Consider the following 16,863-nt stretch of genomic DNA (forward strand, 5'->3'; position numbering starts at 1 on the left):
AGGATGGTCTCCTGCCTGTTTTGATTCTGCCCTCGTATTTGCATGTCTTCCCCCATTCACTTTTGTCCCAGGCTCTCAGCCAGCCTGGTATCTAGGGATTTACCTAGTGGCATCTCATACCAGAGATGGATCACTGGACCACAATGACAAGAAAAGCTGAAGCTCAGACCCTGGGAGGTACCCAGTTCAGAAAAATTAATGTTCAAAGGGTTTAGATGTATCAGGTCACTTTTGTGGAACTGACTTTCAAAGCAACTAAATTAAGCCATGCAATTAATGGACTTTTCCTTAGTTTAATATCAGCCCCTAGTGTCACTTGGGTCAAGTTTCCACATGTATTTCCAGTTTCCTGATTAGTGACATCAAATGACAGGTCAAATAAACTTGTCTGGATTTCTTGCCCCTACTCACCAATAATATTACCTTGCAGGTGCAACAACAGCCACACTAGTGGTCACACTTCAGGGGAAGAGGCAAGACAATGCAGCTTTTGAGAGGTGGGTTTGGCAAGATGTCACACTTCCAGTGTTTCTCCTAGGGAGCTTAGGAAGCTTTCAAGCTCCTTTCTTCTATGCCCATTTGGGAGGGAAGCCTTAGGATACAGTAGCTCCTTCCACCTTTCAGCAGAGGAGTGCCCTATTTGTTCAGGAGACTTCCACTCTTGATGCTGTGTTTGCAGTAGATTGGTCAGAGGAGTCAGGTCAGTTTAAAATAAGAATGCAGGAGACACTAGACCAGTCAGATACTTTGAAATTTGGTAAGTCACTACATTTGCCCAAACATTGCCCAAACATTGCCAACATTTGCCCAAAATTCTGAAAGGAATTCAAATGTGCAGAACAGCTGGCCAAGATGTATAATTTATCACTAAAGTCACTGTGCCAGAACACTGGTGAATTGCCAGTATAACTCCCCATCCCCCCTATAAAAAGTGGCTGATGAGTCTGACTTTCATCCATGGTAAGATGGTGGTGTCTATAATAAGAGTAAGACTGATAAGCACATGAATAACACATGAATAACTGTTGAGAAAAAGTCAGCATAGCTTCTGTAAAGGGAAATCCTCCCTCCTGCCATGTTGGTTCTATGAGGGTGTCAGTAAGCACATGGATAAAGGGAACACATGAAATAACACATTTGGTCTTCCAAAAAGCCATTGAACAGGTTCATCATGAAAAGTAATGAAAGTAACTAAGTTGCTACAGGACTGGAGAAAAGGTCCTTTTGTGGAATGAAAGCTGATTAAAGGAGAAGAAGCAAAGGGTAGGGTTCACTGGACACTTTTCAGGATGGAAAAGAGTGAGCAGTGAGCTGGGACTAGCTTTATTCGGCTTCTTCATGGATCACCTGGAGAAGGGACTGAACTGTGAAATCTCTGAGTTTGAGGATGATACTGACTTCTTCTGTGTGGTCAAAAAATATTCTGATGGTAAGGAACTTCAGAAGGATCCCACAAAACCAAGTGGTTGGGCAGACAAATGGCAGATGAGCTTCAATATAGATAAATATAAGGTAATATACGCTTAGGGAAAAACAATCTAACCCATGCCTATGTGATACCAAACTTAGATTTTCAGTTGCAATTCAGGAAGGAGATCTTGGAGTTGTCATTGATCATCCTCTGACTTGGCTCATGCTGCAGCAGCCAAAAAAATGTTGGGCGTCTTTGAGAAGAGCATTTAGAGCTATGCAGAGGGTGCCCATTCACTGTGGCTACAGAGCTTGGGAGATAATTTTCTCCTGAGCCATGGAGGTGGATCGGACTACCTTTGCAAGAGAAATAAGTAAACCCTTTCCCCAGCAGTTTGAGAAAAGCTTGTGAAAAAGTTCCTGAGTTTCCCTCAGTTGTTAAAGAACTGTTTTCTTAAAGGCTGCCCATTCCTCTGATACCATCCCATAGACAAAGCATTTCAGGTGGCTCTTTCAGAGATGGGACAAATAATCCAGAATCCTGCTGCTTAGAGATGAACTCCACTCCATCTCTGGAAACCCTTTGCCCTAAGGGTCCCTCTACCACCCATCTAACCTCCTAGCCTTGTCTGAAAGTTGTCAAGCAGGCAGGGAGAGACCACAAAGGTGACAAGATAGCCCAGGACAGAGAATCACTCATCAGTTATTTAAATACCAGGGATGGGGCTGTTTTGGAAGAAGTGGTTGCAGAGTGGGGTCATGGAGTTTATTGTCTTCATAGTTTTACCTAGGGGGTATTGCAGCATACCCATGTTACCACAGAATTTCATTAGTGGAATGAATACGAACAGCTGAACCAGATCCGAATAAAAGACCATTTAACTGTGTATGCTGGCTCTTTGTATGATCTGATGGCAAATTCCTCGTGGAAGATATAAGAGCAGGGAAGTATGTAGTAAATCCCCCAAATATTCTCCTAGCTTCCAGCAATCTGAGACAGATGTTGAATCTTGTATTTAATTGTGCTTTTCCTCTGCAGAGTCTTCATCCAGTTATTTTATGAGCCCACATAAATGTTTATTAACCACACTCTCCTGAGGCAAGGTGTTCCACAGCTGAAGGACATGTTGCATAAAGAAGCCTTCTTGGGTTTGTTTTGAACCTGTTCTTTTATCTTTCAAACAGATAGTGAGCAATAATACTCTGTTCAACTTAACCATTCCCTTCAAGGTTTTACTATATCTATTTATTATAGCTATTGCAGTTTCTCCTGGAGGCCCTCAGGAGATAGTTGAGCCCATGCAATGCTCTGTGTTACATCAGGCACCAACACAGGGGGGCAGTGTCTCAGCAGCAATGGTCTCTGAAGGGTGCTCGATAGGGGACGTTTTGCAGGGTTATGGTCTGCTGCCTTCTGCAGATGAAGCTATAGCATAATGTAGCAGAGCACTGATCCAGCCTCCCTGCGAGTGGCAGCATCCTTTGCCTTCCAGCAAAAGGAAGACGTGAGCCTTCTGAAAGATTGAAAGGTAGGCAAGACGCATTGCTTTGCCTTACTTGGAAAGTAATCCTCAGCTCCTGGCTCCCCATCCCCCAGGGAGCAGCTGGTCCTTGCTGCACCCTGACAGAAAGAGGCTTTCCCAGCAAAGCACATTGTCTCTGCCCCACAGCCCAAGCCCCTCAGCCCCTCACTCAGCACCGTCCTACCATGTCCCATCTCCCAATGGCAGCCTTGGCTTGCACTGTCAGCTCCAAACCCCCTCTCCCCTGCACATCCAGCCTGTTCTCCTACAAAGCCTCTCAACAATCTTTCCCTTCCCAGGATCTGTCTCCAGGCTTTCCAGAGGCCCAGCCAACAGCCTGCTCCAGTGGCACTGGTCGCCAGGCTGTGGTGGGTGCTGCAAGCTGAGTTGTTGGCCAGCCAACCCCCGGTTRTATCTATGGCTACAAATAAGCCATTGAGTCTCAGGGGCAACACTGATGTGCATCCTGGATACTGAATGTTGTGTATTGTTTGAGCTCTGGAGGGAGAGGCTGGGAGAGATTACAAGGGAGAAGGTTAAAAATACATCTGTGCTGCATCCCAGTCCCATGCCTGCATAGAGCTGGAGCTGCCCTGCCCCAAACCATGCACTGAGACCCTGGGACCTGTGTGCAAATGCAGTTTGGGCTGTGCTGGGAAGGATGCTTCTTGCAGTGGTGAAAGGGGGCAACACAGGGAGAGGAGTCTGGAATGGGACTGGGCTGGGTGCTTTGAAGTGGTGGCGGCGATCAATGAGTAATCGGAGGTCTTGGGCAAGAGGGATCCTGCTGAAGCTGGGGAGCATGGCTGGGAGCACCTCTGGAGCGTGAGGCCTGGGCTGGGTGTGAGCATGTTGTTTGGCATGGCAGGAGGGGTGGGACATTGTATGTGCTTCAGGAAGGCAGCCAGCAGATTCCTCAGCAGTGGGGTAGCGCTGAATGACCTCAGAGCACAAATGGTCTGCACAGCTGGTGGGCTCCTCCAAGCACCCTGCCTGTGCTGAGGTGAGTGTGAGGCCCCCGCTCTGCATCCRGAAGGCAGACCCCACCTGGTAGCACCCTGCAGATTGGCTTACCTGCCTGCTGGGGCTGTAGGGGAGGTAAGCATTGGCAGCTCACAGTTTTTTTAATAGAAGAAGATGTAGGAAGGCAATGGGGAAGCCAAAGAGCTATTCCCACATCAGACACTGAGTTGGATCTGGATAGCACTAAGCAAAGCTGGGTGCTGAAGACGAAAGGACCAGAGCTGCTCTGCAAAGCTGCCATCAGTGGTGTTCTATGGAGATGCTTATGGTCAACTTGCATGAATGTAGATAACTTGAGCATTGCCATAAACTGCAACTTTAAAAGAACAGAGTCATTCTAAAGCTGGAGGAATACAGCAGCATTAAGTAAATGGACCTTGATATTCATATTTCAGCAGCCTTCTCTCATACATGGCCATTCTGATAAGCCTCAGTCCCATTGTGGTGCCAAGGAGTGCTCTCTTGTGTTCAAATAGGAGTTGAATCTTCCATCACCCTAGATGCTACTGGTGTCTCTGATGGTACAGAATGGAAACTAAGGAGCCACACGGATTGGGTAACTCCAAAATGGGAGTACAGACTTCCCAACCAGCTCATCTCCTATGGGAATCACCAGAGTCATGAACCAGGGATATTATAGAGGGTGGGCTCACACTACTGCCAACACTTGAGAAACTCTGTAGTCTGCTAATGGTGCGTTGGAGCAGTCAGGCCCCGCAGTGGCTGTTCTGGTGCTTACTGAAGGCTTTCTGTTTGAAGGGGTAGTGTTAAAGTTGCCCAGGCGTCTATGCACTTGGCATTGTCTGACTTTTGAACACTTGATACTGGATCCTTATTGCTCCTTTAACACTATTTATATATGCATGATTGTCTCAGAGTTATTTAAAGAACAAGGTAAGACAAATACTAGTAAATGAAATGTTTTCCCCATTATGCATCATTAATAGGGATTCAACCTTGAGCCTTTGAAATTATCTACTGTCACTTGACGTACAGCTGCTATTTTGGTAGGAATGAAATGGGCTGTTCTGTGTTCACCAGGGAAGAGGAAGAAAAGGAGAGAAGGAAGGACTGAAGAGGTGTGGAGAAGTCCTAATTGTCTAGACCCCTTCACTGAAGCTGCTTTAGTCCAGCTTTTCCTCATGCAGTCTCTGTCACTGCTATGATTTTGTGACACTGGCTGCCACATCTGGCTCTTGAGAATGTTCATGTTCCATTGTTATTTTGCATGCTGCCTTTCCTATGTGAAAAAGGCATGCAAGGGACAGGAAATTTAGCATGCTAAACACAACAACATTTCAGAGGTAAAGAAGGAGGCATTTGTGCAAAATATTTGCTGTCAAATATCAAAGGCCATCCACAGTGTCTGCCTGTTTCACAAAGCATGAACATGCATCTTAAAGGAGTCTTTGCAGAGGAAAATATTAGACAATCTGAATAGAAGTGACATTAATACCCACCTATAATTCCTCCCCTCTCCCACTGTTCCTCTTCCACTCACCTCCAAAGGTTGGCTACAGAGTTTGCCTATAGGATGTGCAGATGCACAGCCCAAATCCCTGGATCAGAACACTTCATGCTAGTACACTTCATGCTGTTCTAGGCCCCTGTAAACCGATCTAGAGAGAGATCCACAACACACTGATGTACAGCATTTTCACATGATTCTTTGTGGGTCTGCTCATGGCTCTGGAGGCAAATTGTTCTCCAGGGCTGGAGACAGTGTATCCTCAAGTCTGTAGCTGGGACCAACTTTCTGAAAGACAAAGAGGGTCTTGGTTACTTCATATTCCCATCTCTGCCTGTGTTGACCTTGCCCAATATCTTGGTAGCCTGCAGGACAAAATATGTGCAGAATGGGTGATGTAGGTGTAGGTGTTAAATTACAGAAGTCCTGAAATGCACAAATGCTGCTTGCATTAGTTGAACAGCAGGCTCTAGGACCTCCAGCAGCTGCTCTTTGCCCGATCCCCAGGCACAGAGAGCAGGGAGTCTCACACAGATATGATACACAGTATGTGACATTTTCCCTGAGCTGTGAGAATGCATGGCAAGCCCTCCAGATGTACAAGTATCAGAGGAGCTGCAGGTGGGAGGAAAGCCCTCAGCCAGGGATCTTTCTGCCAAAGGAAGCTACTCCTTGGTGAGCTGCTGGCAAGGCTGCAAAAGGGGCTTCTTCACTGAACCAAGCTGCTCAGCAGCTCCCAACTGCACATAAAGTAGAAATGAAAAGCATGGGAAATATGGCTCTGAAAAAATTAGCCGAAAAAACAGGAAGCCTACTAAATTTTGTTCCCAGATCTGGTAGATCCCAAACTCTGATTTGAGTTAGTGGTTAGAGTGGAGGAGAGAGGCTGAGAAGTAAAAGCAAATGGACAGCTCAGAGCATGACTATGCTACTCCTCTTGCCCTCTGATTTCTTGCACCAGTCCTGAGTGGCAGCAGACTGGTTCTTCCCAGCTCTGTGATGATAGCCCAGTGCATCTCACCTTACTGCCCTTACGCTGGGCAGCACACTGAGTGACAAGCCCTTGGTGTAACTTCCCTCCCTCCTGTGTGTAGGCAATAAGGTTCAGTCCTGTGCTGGAAACAGAGCCCTTGTGATTACAGGGGCTGCACTGCTCTCCCATGTTAGACTGTATCTTTCACCTCAGCCTTCCTCACCACACTGTGGCCACAAAGGGAGCACAGAGGCTCACCAGGGTGGCAGAAGCCTTGGCTGCTCCCCTGCATGGCCCCAGCATTCCTGTGTCATGGCTGCATGCATCAATGTTCTGGTTGCACAAATCAGTCCGTTTCCTCTAAAGCACAAGTTCTTGCTTCAGAGCCAAGATCTGGGACCTGCATGGTGTTGGTGTCCTCAGGGGAGGCTTTCCTCTCCATGCTCAGGTGAAAGAAAGAGGAGTTAGGCCTTGGCTAACTCCTGGGTGGCAGGACTGGGAACAGGTGAAATGTCTAAAAGCCATTGTAGTTACCACTAATAATTTCACCTCCTCCATAGTGCTCTGTAGTGCTGGCTTGTGCGAGGAGTCTGACTCACCAGGTCCCATGAAGTGACCTTGAACCAGTTATGGTTCATGCCTAGTCTCTGATACTCACTGATGTGGGCGTTGTGACTGAAATGCCTTCTGCCCTCTTGGTGGCCAGGAGAAAGCACTGGCAGCCCACAGTGTGGTTCTGAGCCGGCCATCGCGGTTGTACTGTTACTAACACGGCCCCAGAGCAATGCCTGTGCATCCACACAGCAAGCTGCTCTGCTCTCTCACCTGTAATGGGGGCATGAGCCTGTGAGAAGGGCTAAGCAGGGTGAATCTGCTGAAGGATCCCTGGGGCTTGTGATGTACAGCTGAAGCAGCAGCAGCAAATCCACCCTGAGCCCTGCAACACCTTCCCCCTCCTACACTGGGTAGTTGGGCAACCTCTTCCTGCTCCTGTTGCCCCTCTCCTCCTCCCTGCCGAGGTCACCTTCAGCACAGCAGCTCCATGCCCCCCTGGACTGGGGACACAGGGAAGGGGCGGAGCGTCATGCTGAGCCCTGTAATGCCTGGCAGCCCCTCTGGCTGCAGGCGCACACTGAGCCCAGCCCAGCGGCGGCAGCAAGGGAAGCAAGGCAGTCCATGCTGTCATACTGTGCTGCCAGAGAAGGTGAGAGGCTTCATGCAGAGGGACAGGGTGTGTGGGAGGAGAAGCTGCAGTTGTAGCAGTACAAAAGAGGCTGGATAGGCACAAAGAAAGGCATGACTGGGCACCCCTTGCAAACCAGCTCTGGAGACTCAGGCTGAGCATGCTGGCACAATGTGGAGTGCACCCATTTTTGACATTTGGTGTCTGGTGTGGTCTGACCGATGGTGAGCTCCTTAGGTGGCTCTGCCCAGAAGGGTTGTTTTAGGCAGGGGGTATTGGCTGGCACTTGTGTTTGGTGGAATGGTGCYGTGGTCCCAGCTTGCTTGTTGGGAGGAGATGGTGATGTGGTTTGGTCCCTGTGAGACTGTTGTGGAGTTGTGTCTGAGGAGGCTGCTGATAGCAGCAGAGGTTGTGGTATCCTCCGTCCTTACGGAGGACACTTGTGTGGGTCTCTCTGGGGCTGTGTGTTTCTGCCCGAAGGAGAGCATTATGCAGTCCTGTGAAGGGAACAGTCAGGCAGGTCCCTCCAGTGAGATTAAGTACTGGCTTGCTGACGGGTTTTAAAAAGTAACCCRTAAATCTATCAGTAATAAGGCCACGAACAACCGCTGTGATAATCTGTTCCAATCTCCCATGTAATAAGGTTGCTGGACTTTGCCTGTATGAAATGTGGTTTGCACTAGAGTGTGTCTTTTAGGATAAATAAGCCATTTTTGAGTTAAAAGTCCCAATGATGGAGAGAGATTCTTCTATACTGTTCGATGATTTTTTTAGCAATAAATATCCTTCCTCATAAAATGTGCACTGCACTTGAGGTCTGAAATTGCCTCATTTCAGCTTCAGGTACTGGTTTTTATTATAATGTTTTTACTCAGTGGGAGAGCCCTCTTCAAATTTCTAGTACTTATGAAAGTACATACAGATGATCGAGTCACTTTTTCACTATTTGCTAAGCTAAAAAGACTGCTCCCCTGGAAATTACACTTGTACTTGTCAGCTCTTTTATCATTTTCATGGTTCTTTCCTAATCCTTCTTCAGTCAAACTGTGGACACTAGCACTAGCTTCATGAACTGTGATCTCACGGATACCTTTAAAGAGATAGCAAACAATCCAATAGCTAATACTGTTGACCCTCAGACATAACTGGCCTCCAGAACAGTTCAGGAAATTTGTCCTAGAGAAACACAATAGATTCACAACAGTAGATTTTTAACATTTCAAAAAACACCATACAAAATGTAGATAAAAATGCAAAGCAAAGTAGAGGAATGCATTTCTAATAAAAATACAAAATCCAGTGGCACACAATATTCTCAACTCTAGTGCAGAAATCATTGGCAGGTACCCAGCTCTTCAGAAATAAAGTTTTCCTAGTTTAGCTGAATTTCAGAGATTAAGTTTCAGACTGTCTCAGCACATCTGTGCATAGGAACCTCTGCAGAAACTACAGTTCAGTGCAAGAGGCTCTAAGGCATGTGATCTCTTTTTTCATTATAACTCTTTTATTATAACTCTTTTATTATAACTAATATAACTCCAGCTTATTATACGTAAGCTGAAAAGCTATACCTTTTTTTTTTGTTTACAGTGAAGCTTATTTTCTTAACTTAGCATCTGGGAAATTCACTCTTTCGCAGAGTGAATGCAAAGGTGGAATCTGCAACATCTGTTATTCTCACACCTTTATTCTCTTAGCCTTGTATCTGTATCACTTAGATGTGTATCTATATCACTGTACACTATTTCTAATGCAATTCTATATCATCCTACATATTAAAGCCTACAAAGGAAATGAGGCTATACCAGGTCTGCATTTCTGTGTTTACACAGTGCCCATTTTATCTACAAAGCAGCACGAATAACTTACACTGACTTGATTGACATGACATACCAATTTTTTTCAGTCACTTAGTGCCACACTAAACTCCCTTCATCTTTACTTGTTTGAAATACTTTCATGCGTGTGCACATGTGTGCATGTGCACTAGTTTTATCAAGCAATACATACCAGTAAATAGCAATAGTCTTTCTTCTTCATTATTAAACTGGCCCGATATTTGTGTCATTGCAAACATTCTGAGGATGATTTCAGTGTTTTCTTCTAAATCATTGACAAAAGTAAGAGCATTATAGCAGGGTTAAGATTTAACAAAATTGCATAAGGTGGGGACACCAGTAAAAAATTATAATCTCCGCTAAACTGAGTCTTGCAAATTTGCTGATTTTTAAATCCTTTTAAAATGTGTGGCTTACTGGTTCTGATCAATGCCAGGATGAATTTGTGCAAATAGTTTTCAGGGAATATTCTCCGAATAGGATGTTTCTGGCAGGTACTACATGAACCATTACTAATGATTTAGAGGTTAATGGAAAATCCCTGCAGATGGGATCTTTACACAGCCCTTAAACAGAAATGCATGTGGTGGATGATAACAACAGAGACACCGAGTGATCTGAATTGCTTGATACACTAAGTCCATTCAAACAAAATGTGCTTTATCAAAGGCAGTGGAAAAGTATTCAATCAGGAACAAGGCAGGTAACATTTAGAAAGGCAGGTGGAGAGGAACTGTATGTTTTCCCCTGCAAAATAGCACTTTGAAAAAATGCTGGAATCATAATGGATGTGTGAGTATGAGTTCTCAGTGTGAGTATGAGTTTGCAGAGCCCCTGCAAAAAGAGGTCCCGGGGTCACAGCAGGAGTGCAGAGAGTGATTCTCACTCAGAGCCTCACAGCACAACCCTTGGAGTAGTCAATGGTCTAAACTGGGAGCTGAAAAACTGGCAAGAGTTCAGAAAAGAGCCATAAAGTGGGTCTGAGAGCTGGACAAAAGGCCTTGGTCTGACAATTGGACAGAAGGTACATTGAAGGAGTTTAACCAGTAAGAAGACTGAGAGGTGTCTTGATCAGAGGGTATGAAGATGCTTATTCTGAAGTTCAAAACGTGACTATAATTTCTAGAAACATATCCTATCTGTCTGTAAACTAATTTGAATGCTACAGAAGCACAATTTGATGGTTTGTGAAGCTTATGTAAGGAGTCAGCTAAATACACAGGCTGAGTTTCAGGCTGTACACTGCTAGTTTTACTCAATCTAAGTAGTTTAAATTATGTCCTCATAAGCTATAGTCATACCTCTGAGCACAGTGCATAAAAACCCTACAGAAGACAGGAGAAAAATAAGAGGTGCTGACGGACTCTTTTCTCTAGCTAAGGAAGTTGAACAGCAGGTAGCTAAATTCAAATTAGGATATGGTATAAATACATAACAGCAAGAATGTTAAAGCTAGCTTTTCCAGTAGACCAAAGTTTGTCTTTGAATCAGGCCTGCATGATTTGGAAGACATGACCCAAAAGCTGTAGTTTATTTGGCTTGGCTTTATGCTCTGCAGAAGATCAGACTGGAAGATGGTCCCTACTCACCATATGCTTATGGACATTTTTAATGGTGTCATAGCTCTAGTTGTGATATAGTGAGATTACAATATAGGTCTGTCTGTCTTTGACATGAATGAAGTGCATGAACATGTATGAAGTGCTTTTCTGGCCTTATTAATTAATTAATTAATATTAATCCTTTTGGTGGAAGAGCCAGAATGACATTACCTAGACAGAGACACTGTATCCCCATAGGCTAGCCTTCTCAGGAGGCTGGGGAGCATCTCCTGACAGTGGAAAGGGTATGAATTTCCTGGTGAGCTGTCTATCATTTGGCCTTGGATCTTCCTTTTCCTTCTTTTCCGTAGTGGAGATGGCTACACACTAGTGTGGGTTGTGCAAAGGACATACCTTTGGGTTAGATATCATTAACAGGTGGTCTGCCCATGAGGGAAGAAATTTTATCTAACTTAAGTTTGAGAAATTAAGTTATCTGAGAAGATTGTGAACTGTCTGCTGACAAGAACTTGTATATGACCATGAATTTGATATAGGAGAAATACTGTCTTACAGTAGAGATCTTCTTTTTATGTTTTATCAAAAATACAAATCTATTTTATTCTGTATGAGGCAAGCAGACATCTTTCCTGTTGTTCTATTTCCTATTTAGTGTAACTGTAGCTTATCTAATATTAAGGGGGGGCTATGTGTTTCAAAGGTCTATTATGCTTTAAGCTTTTCTCTATGTTCCTAGCTAGGAAATTTTAAGCTTTTTCAGATACTCTTTYTAATGCCTAAAAGTGACAAAACTGGTTTGCAAGTATCAGTAGCAGAGTGGATCCATTGGCAGTCTCTGGGTGCCCTTGTTATGTGGAATTTTGCATGCTGTGATGGCTGAGCAGCAAACAGGAGAACATCAAAGCAAAATCTCTAAAATACTTTCCAGACTGGCTGTCATCATGATGTCTCCCCAATCTTTCATTCATCCCCTCCTATGCACACACTTGTTCAGTGCTGAACTCCCTATGGACTGTCCAACTTTGCCTGCTGCTGCCTCTGATACCAAGCCAAAGGCTTTTCAGAGAACTAGAACCAATTACTTGACATTTTCAGATTTAGATGAGATTTAGTGATGCAATCTAGGARGAAAGGGAAGAGAAGGGGAACTCTCCCACAAATACTCCTGGGCTCCTATACACTTCTGGCATTTTTGTACTTTTCCTAGGTTTAAATGATTGTGTCGCTAAATTACTGGATTCCTCCGTGTGACCAGATTTAGCAGCAGTGGAGGCTGGAAGTTGAAGGAAGTACAGTAAGCTCTGGTTACAGATACAGCAAAAAAAACCCTAAGGCAATTCCCACTCATATTCCCAGAGTGCCATTTGCCTTTACAGTCAGCAACATGAGGTCCTACTCCTTCCCCTAGAAGGGGGCGGTCATCATGTGAGTCAGAAGGTTTCAGGGAATAAGATCCTGAGTTTGTAGATGCTGAGGTGAGCCACTGGTTTTATACCACAGCTTTGTTTTGCTCCACACTCATTAAGAAATATCTAAGAATAGATCTCAGGATCTTGGGTTGCATCTTGGGCTGCATTAGGCAGAGCGYTGCCAGCAGTTTGAGGGAGTTGATCCTTCTCCCCCCACTCAACACTGGTGAGGCCACACCTGGAGTGCTGTGTCTAGTTCTGGGCTCCCCAGTACAAGACAGACATGGAGCTACTGGAGCGAGTCCAGCGTAGGGTTATGAAGATGATTAAGGGACTGGAGCATCTCTCATATGAGGAAAGGCTGAGAGAGCTGGGACTGTTTAGCTGGAGAAGAGAAGGCTGAGGGGGGAACTTATCAATGTGCATAACTACCTGAAGGGAGGATGTAAAGAAGATGGAGCCAGACTCTTCTCAGTGGTAGTGAGTGACAGGACAAGAGGCAATGTGCACAAATTGAAATACAAGAAATTCCATTTAAATGTAAGGGAAAAATAATACCATATGGGTGCTTGACCACTGGAGCAAGTTGCCCAGAGAGGTTGTGGAGTCTGCCTCCTTGGAGATATGCAAAACCCAACAGGACATGGCCCTGAGCAACCTGCTCTAGCTGACCATGCTCTGAGCATGGGGGTTGGACTATGCTAGGTCTCCAGAGGTCCCTTCCAACCCCAGCTATTCTCTGATTCGGTGACTCTATGTCCTTGCTCTGAAGCAAGGATGGGCTCCCAGGCCCAGGGTGACTAAGTGCCCATGTTCAGAGCACAGGGAGGTAGTCAGGGGGAGAGTGCTGGCACAGGTGCTTTCAATGCTGCCTTATTGCTAGCTAGAGAGACTGAAAACAACATTTCTCTGAAATGGGTCTCAAGCAGCTGTCTCTAGCTCCAAATGCCACCCATGTCTGAGTTTCCTTCCTGCCTCAATTTCTTAGCTGAACAGATGAGTGACTTTGGGTCAGAAGTGTAAGCAGGCATGTGAGACATTGAACTCCCTTTGCCTTGCTCAGAGAGCACTACCTYGGACTAGTAATCTGGTATTTGTCATCGGTTAGCTGTGTCTCTGCCTAAGGAACAAGCCTATCTGTGCTGGTACCTAAAGGACTTTCTTCAGCATAGAGAGAGGTGGTCTTTTTGCAACAGGCTAATGAGAGCAAAAGGACTGGGTCATGCTTCATGATCTGAGATTCTATTAATGTTTTGCTCCTAACACTATGGATCGTAGAATAAGAAGAGGCCTAGAAGGCCAAGCTTTAGGACAGGCACAGAAAAATGGTCCAGAGTCTTGAAATGAGAGGTCCTAGGGACTACAATTAGAAGGAGACAGGCAACTGTTTAGAGGTCCCCTTCAATACACAGACCTTGTATACAATGAGGGACCTTGCCCAGAGGTGCACTGTACAAAAAGCACCAGCTCAACTCCAGCACCTTTGTGAGAGTGCTCAGGTTTSATGTTGTAGAAATACCATGGTATGGTGGCATGGTTTGTGGCAGGTCTGACATAGTTCTCTCTGTGCACATTGTGCTGTTTCTGACTAAGGCTGTCTGTGTTATTTTCTGCAGCACTCAGCAATGGCCGAGAGCTCTGCTGTGGCAGTGGCGGTGACAAAGGCACCAGCTGGGCTAGATGAGCTCCTGGAGATCACAGCCCAGAGCCTGGTGCGCACGGAGGTGGCTGAGCACTACGAGGTCATTCGGGAGCTGGGCAGGGGCAAGTATGGCCACGTGGTGCTAGTGACCCACAGGCAGCGAGGTGAGGAGCTGGCTCCACCATGAGAGCTCTTGTGCCTTGCCTCCTCTTCCCTTGGCTCTTTGGCCTTGCCTCCTGGGGACTGACCGCCCCAGGCTGAGCTAAACTGTGGTCCTAGACCCATGGACAAGGTGTGTGGGGAGAACTCATGTGCTGGTCAGGGCTGGTAAGGCCTGTTAGTGCACTCAGGGCCTTGACTCGGGCCAGAAACCTCCTTGTGGTTCTGAGTTGCCTGCCCCATGGCTGCCCAATGCCATCTCTATCTGGTCTTGCTGTGAGTGGTTTTCAGGGGGGTTCTAACACGTTCTCCCCATCCCCAGGGACTCCCATGGCTCTTAAGCTGCTACCCAAAGCCAATACCAAGCTGCATACTTTTCTGTATGAGTATTGTGTGGCACTTTCCCTTGCAACCCACCCTGCTATCATTGGGATGTTTGGAATTGCAATTGAGTCCAGCCAGTACTATGGTTTCCTCTATGAACCGGCACTGCACAAAGACCTCATCTCTATCATCAAACCACGGGTGAGTGCTGCTACAAGGGCATGGGAACTAGGATTGTGCCACTTGGCCTCTGCGCAGACTGGCTGGGTCAGAGGGAGAGAGGAAAAGCAGTGGGGTATGGGTCTCTCACCTCAGGGGACTACAGCTTTGAACCAGCTTCAAGCTTGCAAGACCAGAAATGCCAAGGCCTTCCCTGCAGAGGAAACAAGTGAGAGCCCAGCTGGTAGGGTTGCTAAGATGCCATGTGTGTGCAATATTACCTCTGTCTGTCCCTGTGCAGGATGGGATCCCTGAACCAGCTGCTAAGCACTGTGCCAAGCAGCTCGCAAGCGCACTGGAATTCATCCACAGCCGAGGTCTTGTGTATCGTGATGTCAAGCCCGAGAATGTGCTGCTTTTTGATCCTGAATGTCGGTGTATCAAGTTGACTGACTTTGGGCTCACACGGCCTAAGGGTACCAAGCTCAAACTGGTGGCTGGGGTAATTCCCTACACTGCCCCAGAGCTGAGCAACACCACCGATGCACAGGGGCTGTCCATTGACACCAGCTTGGATGCCTGGGCCTTTGGTGTACTTCTTTTCTGCTTACTGACTGGCTACTTCCCTTGGGAGCAGAGTCTGCCAGAAGACCCTTTCTTTGAGGACTTCATGTTGTGGCAGGAGACAGGCTTGGAGGCGGACCTGCCTCACCATTGGAAACGCCTGACAGCCGAGGCTGCCCTCATGCTGCGAAGCCTGCTGGCCCTAGATCCTGCCAAGCGTGGCCCTGTCAGTGGGGTTTTGCGCTACGTTGATTGCCCCTGGAGACTGCAGGAGGCTGCTGTGAAGCCCTAGAGTGTGCCCTCTGTGGGAAGAAGGAAGGCCAGTGTCACTCTGTGAGGGTCTTACAGGCCTGGGGCATCACAACATGCCTCCAGCAGGCTGGGGGCAAGAGGATCTGATGAATAACCCAGACAGCAACTCCCCCACAGCACTGCTCCCCTGCCACCACAGAGTCAGGTTGCCTCCCCAGCTGATGATCCTTACCCCATGGCTTACTGCCATCAAGTGCCATCTCCTTGTGCTTCCTCAGGGCTTGAAAACATCTGCTGCTTCTTGGCAATGACTGTCACCTCCTTCCATGTGTGAAACACCCACTCACTTCATGGGCACAGGAACTCCAGGGCAGTTTCTAGGCACTGCAGCACMAGCCTTGTCCTAGAAATAGAGCAAAACTTCTACCTTTGTGTTCTTTATGTGGCTCTTTTTCTCTCATAATAAAATGCCTGCACAGGTGCTGTTTGTTGTGGGAGAACAGTGGCATGGCAAAGCCTGTGGCCATTTCAGAAAACTCTTCTCAAGGCAGGGGCTGCCCCTGAATTCTCCCTGGAACTCCACCAGGGCCCTTTAGGAACGGATTCAGGTAAGTGGGCTGGAGGTGCTGGGGAGACCCCACGACATTGATGCAAAAGGTCATCAGGGACTGATGATGCTGGTAGGCTGATGGTGCTAAGAAGGTGGTAGTATTTTAGTGGGTTTCTGCATGGATCGATAGAATAGAAACTGGTCAACATTTCCATCAGTGATTTGGAAGTAGATACAAAATCACTGCAGATAAAAACCTTCAGATGACACAAACATGAATAGAGTTGTAAATAGCAATGGGAGCAGGCCATTCAAACAGAAGAGATCTGGATAACTTGGTAAGTTGGGTATATTCAAACAAAATAAATTCTCCTACAGACAGTAGAAAAGTATTTAGGCAGGAACACACAAGAATAAAAGTAATTCTTATAAAAGGACTCTTGAAGAGCTTTGCAAGACATAGAGGATACACAAGATCATGTGAATTCTCCTTGTGATAGTCTGTCAAAAAAGGCTGATGGATCTCTTGCAAGGCTAACAGGGGCAGACACACAAGGTAGTGTGATCTCTGGCAAAGATAGCTAATAAGATTCCTGGTGGTCTAAATATGAGTGCAGGAAGAAGGACTGAGTGATCTGAGTTTGATGCCCTACAGGGAAATCCTAAGGATGGTCCCATGTTTAAAGACATGCTGGAAAACTGGAGAAAAAGAACAACAGTGGGGCTATAAAGAAGGCCTTCTTAAAGAAAGTAATGAGCTGAATTATCCAAAACAGGAAGATTGAAAAGTGATTTGATTATGGTATAGAATATGGTGAAGAAAA

At 46.2% G+C, this 16,863-nt stretch overlaps 1 protein-coding gene across 1 annotated transcript; it reads left to right on the forward strand.

Moving 5' to 3' along the window:
- Window positions 1-14,013: 14,013 nt before the first annotated feature.
- On the forward strand, window positions 14,014-15,529 carry SBK2 (SH3 domain binding kinase family member 2). The gene is made up of 3 exons (XM_026055443.1): window positions 14,014-14,195; window positions 14,513-14,715; window positions 14,975-15,529. Exons 1-3 carry the CDS (start codon window positions 14,015-14,017, stop codon window positions 15,527-15,529), a joined length of 939 nt encoding a protein of 312 aa, XP_025911228.1. The 5' UTR covers window position 14,014.
- The last annotated feature ends 1,334 nt before the right edge of the window (window positions 15,530-16,863 follow it).

This window comes from Apteryx rowi, unplaced genomic scaffold (genome assembly GCF_003343035.1).
Source record: "Apteryx rowi isolate R43461 unplaced genomic scaffold, aptRow1 scaffold_998, whole genome shotgun sequence".
Classification (NCBI taxonomy): Eukaryota; Metazoa; Chordata; class Aves; order Apterygiformes; family Apterygidae; genus Apteryx; species Apteryx rowi.

What these genes read in the sequence shown, in the direction of transcription:
- SBK2 (XM_026055443.1), top strand. Translation starts at nt 14,015, where the DNA reads ATGGCCGAGAGCTCTGCTGTGGCAGTGGCGGTGACAAAGGCACCAGCT. An exon ending in AGTGACCCACAGGCAGCGAG is followed by an intron (nt 14,196 to 14,512) that starts GTGAGGAGCTGG and finishes CCCCATCCCCAG; the next exon opens with GGACTCCCATGGCTCTTAAG. An exon ending in TCTCTATCATCAAACCACGG is followed by an intron (nt 14,716 to 14,974) that starts GTGAGTGCTGCT and finishes GTCCCTGTGCAG; the next exon opens with GATGGGATCCCTGAACCAGC.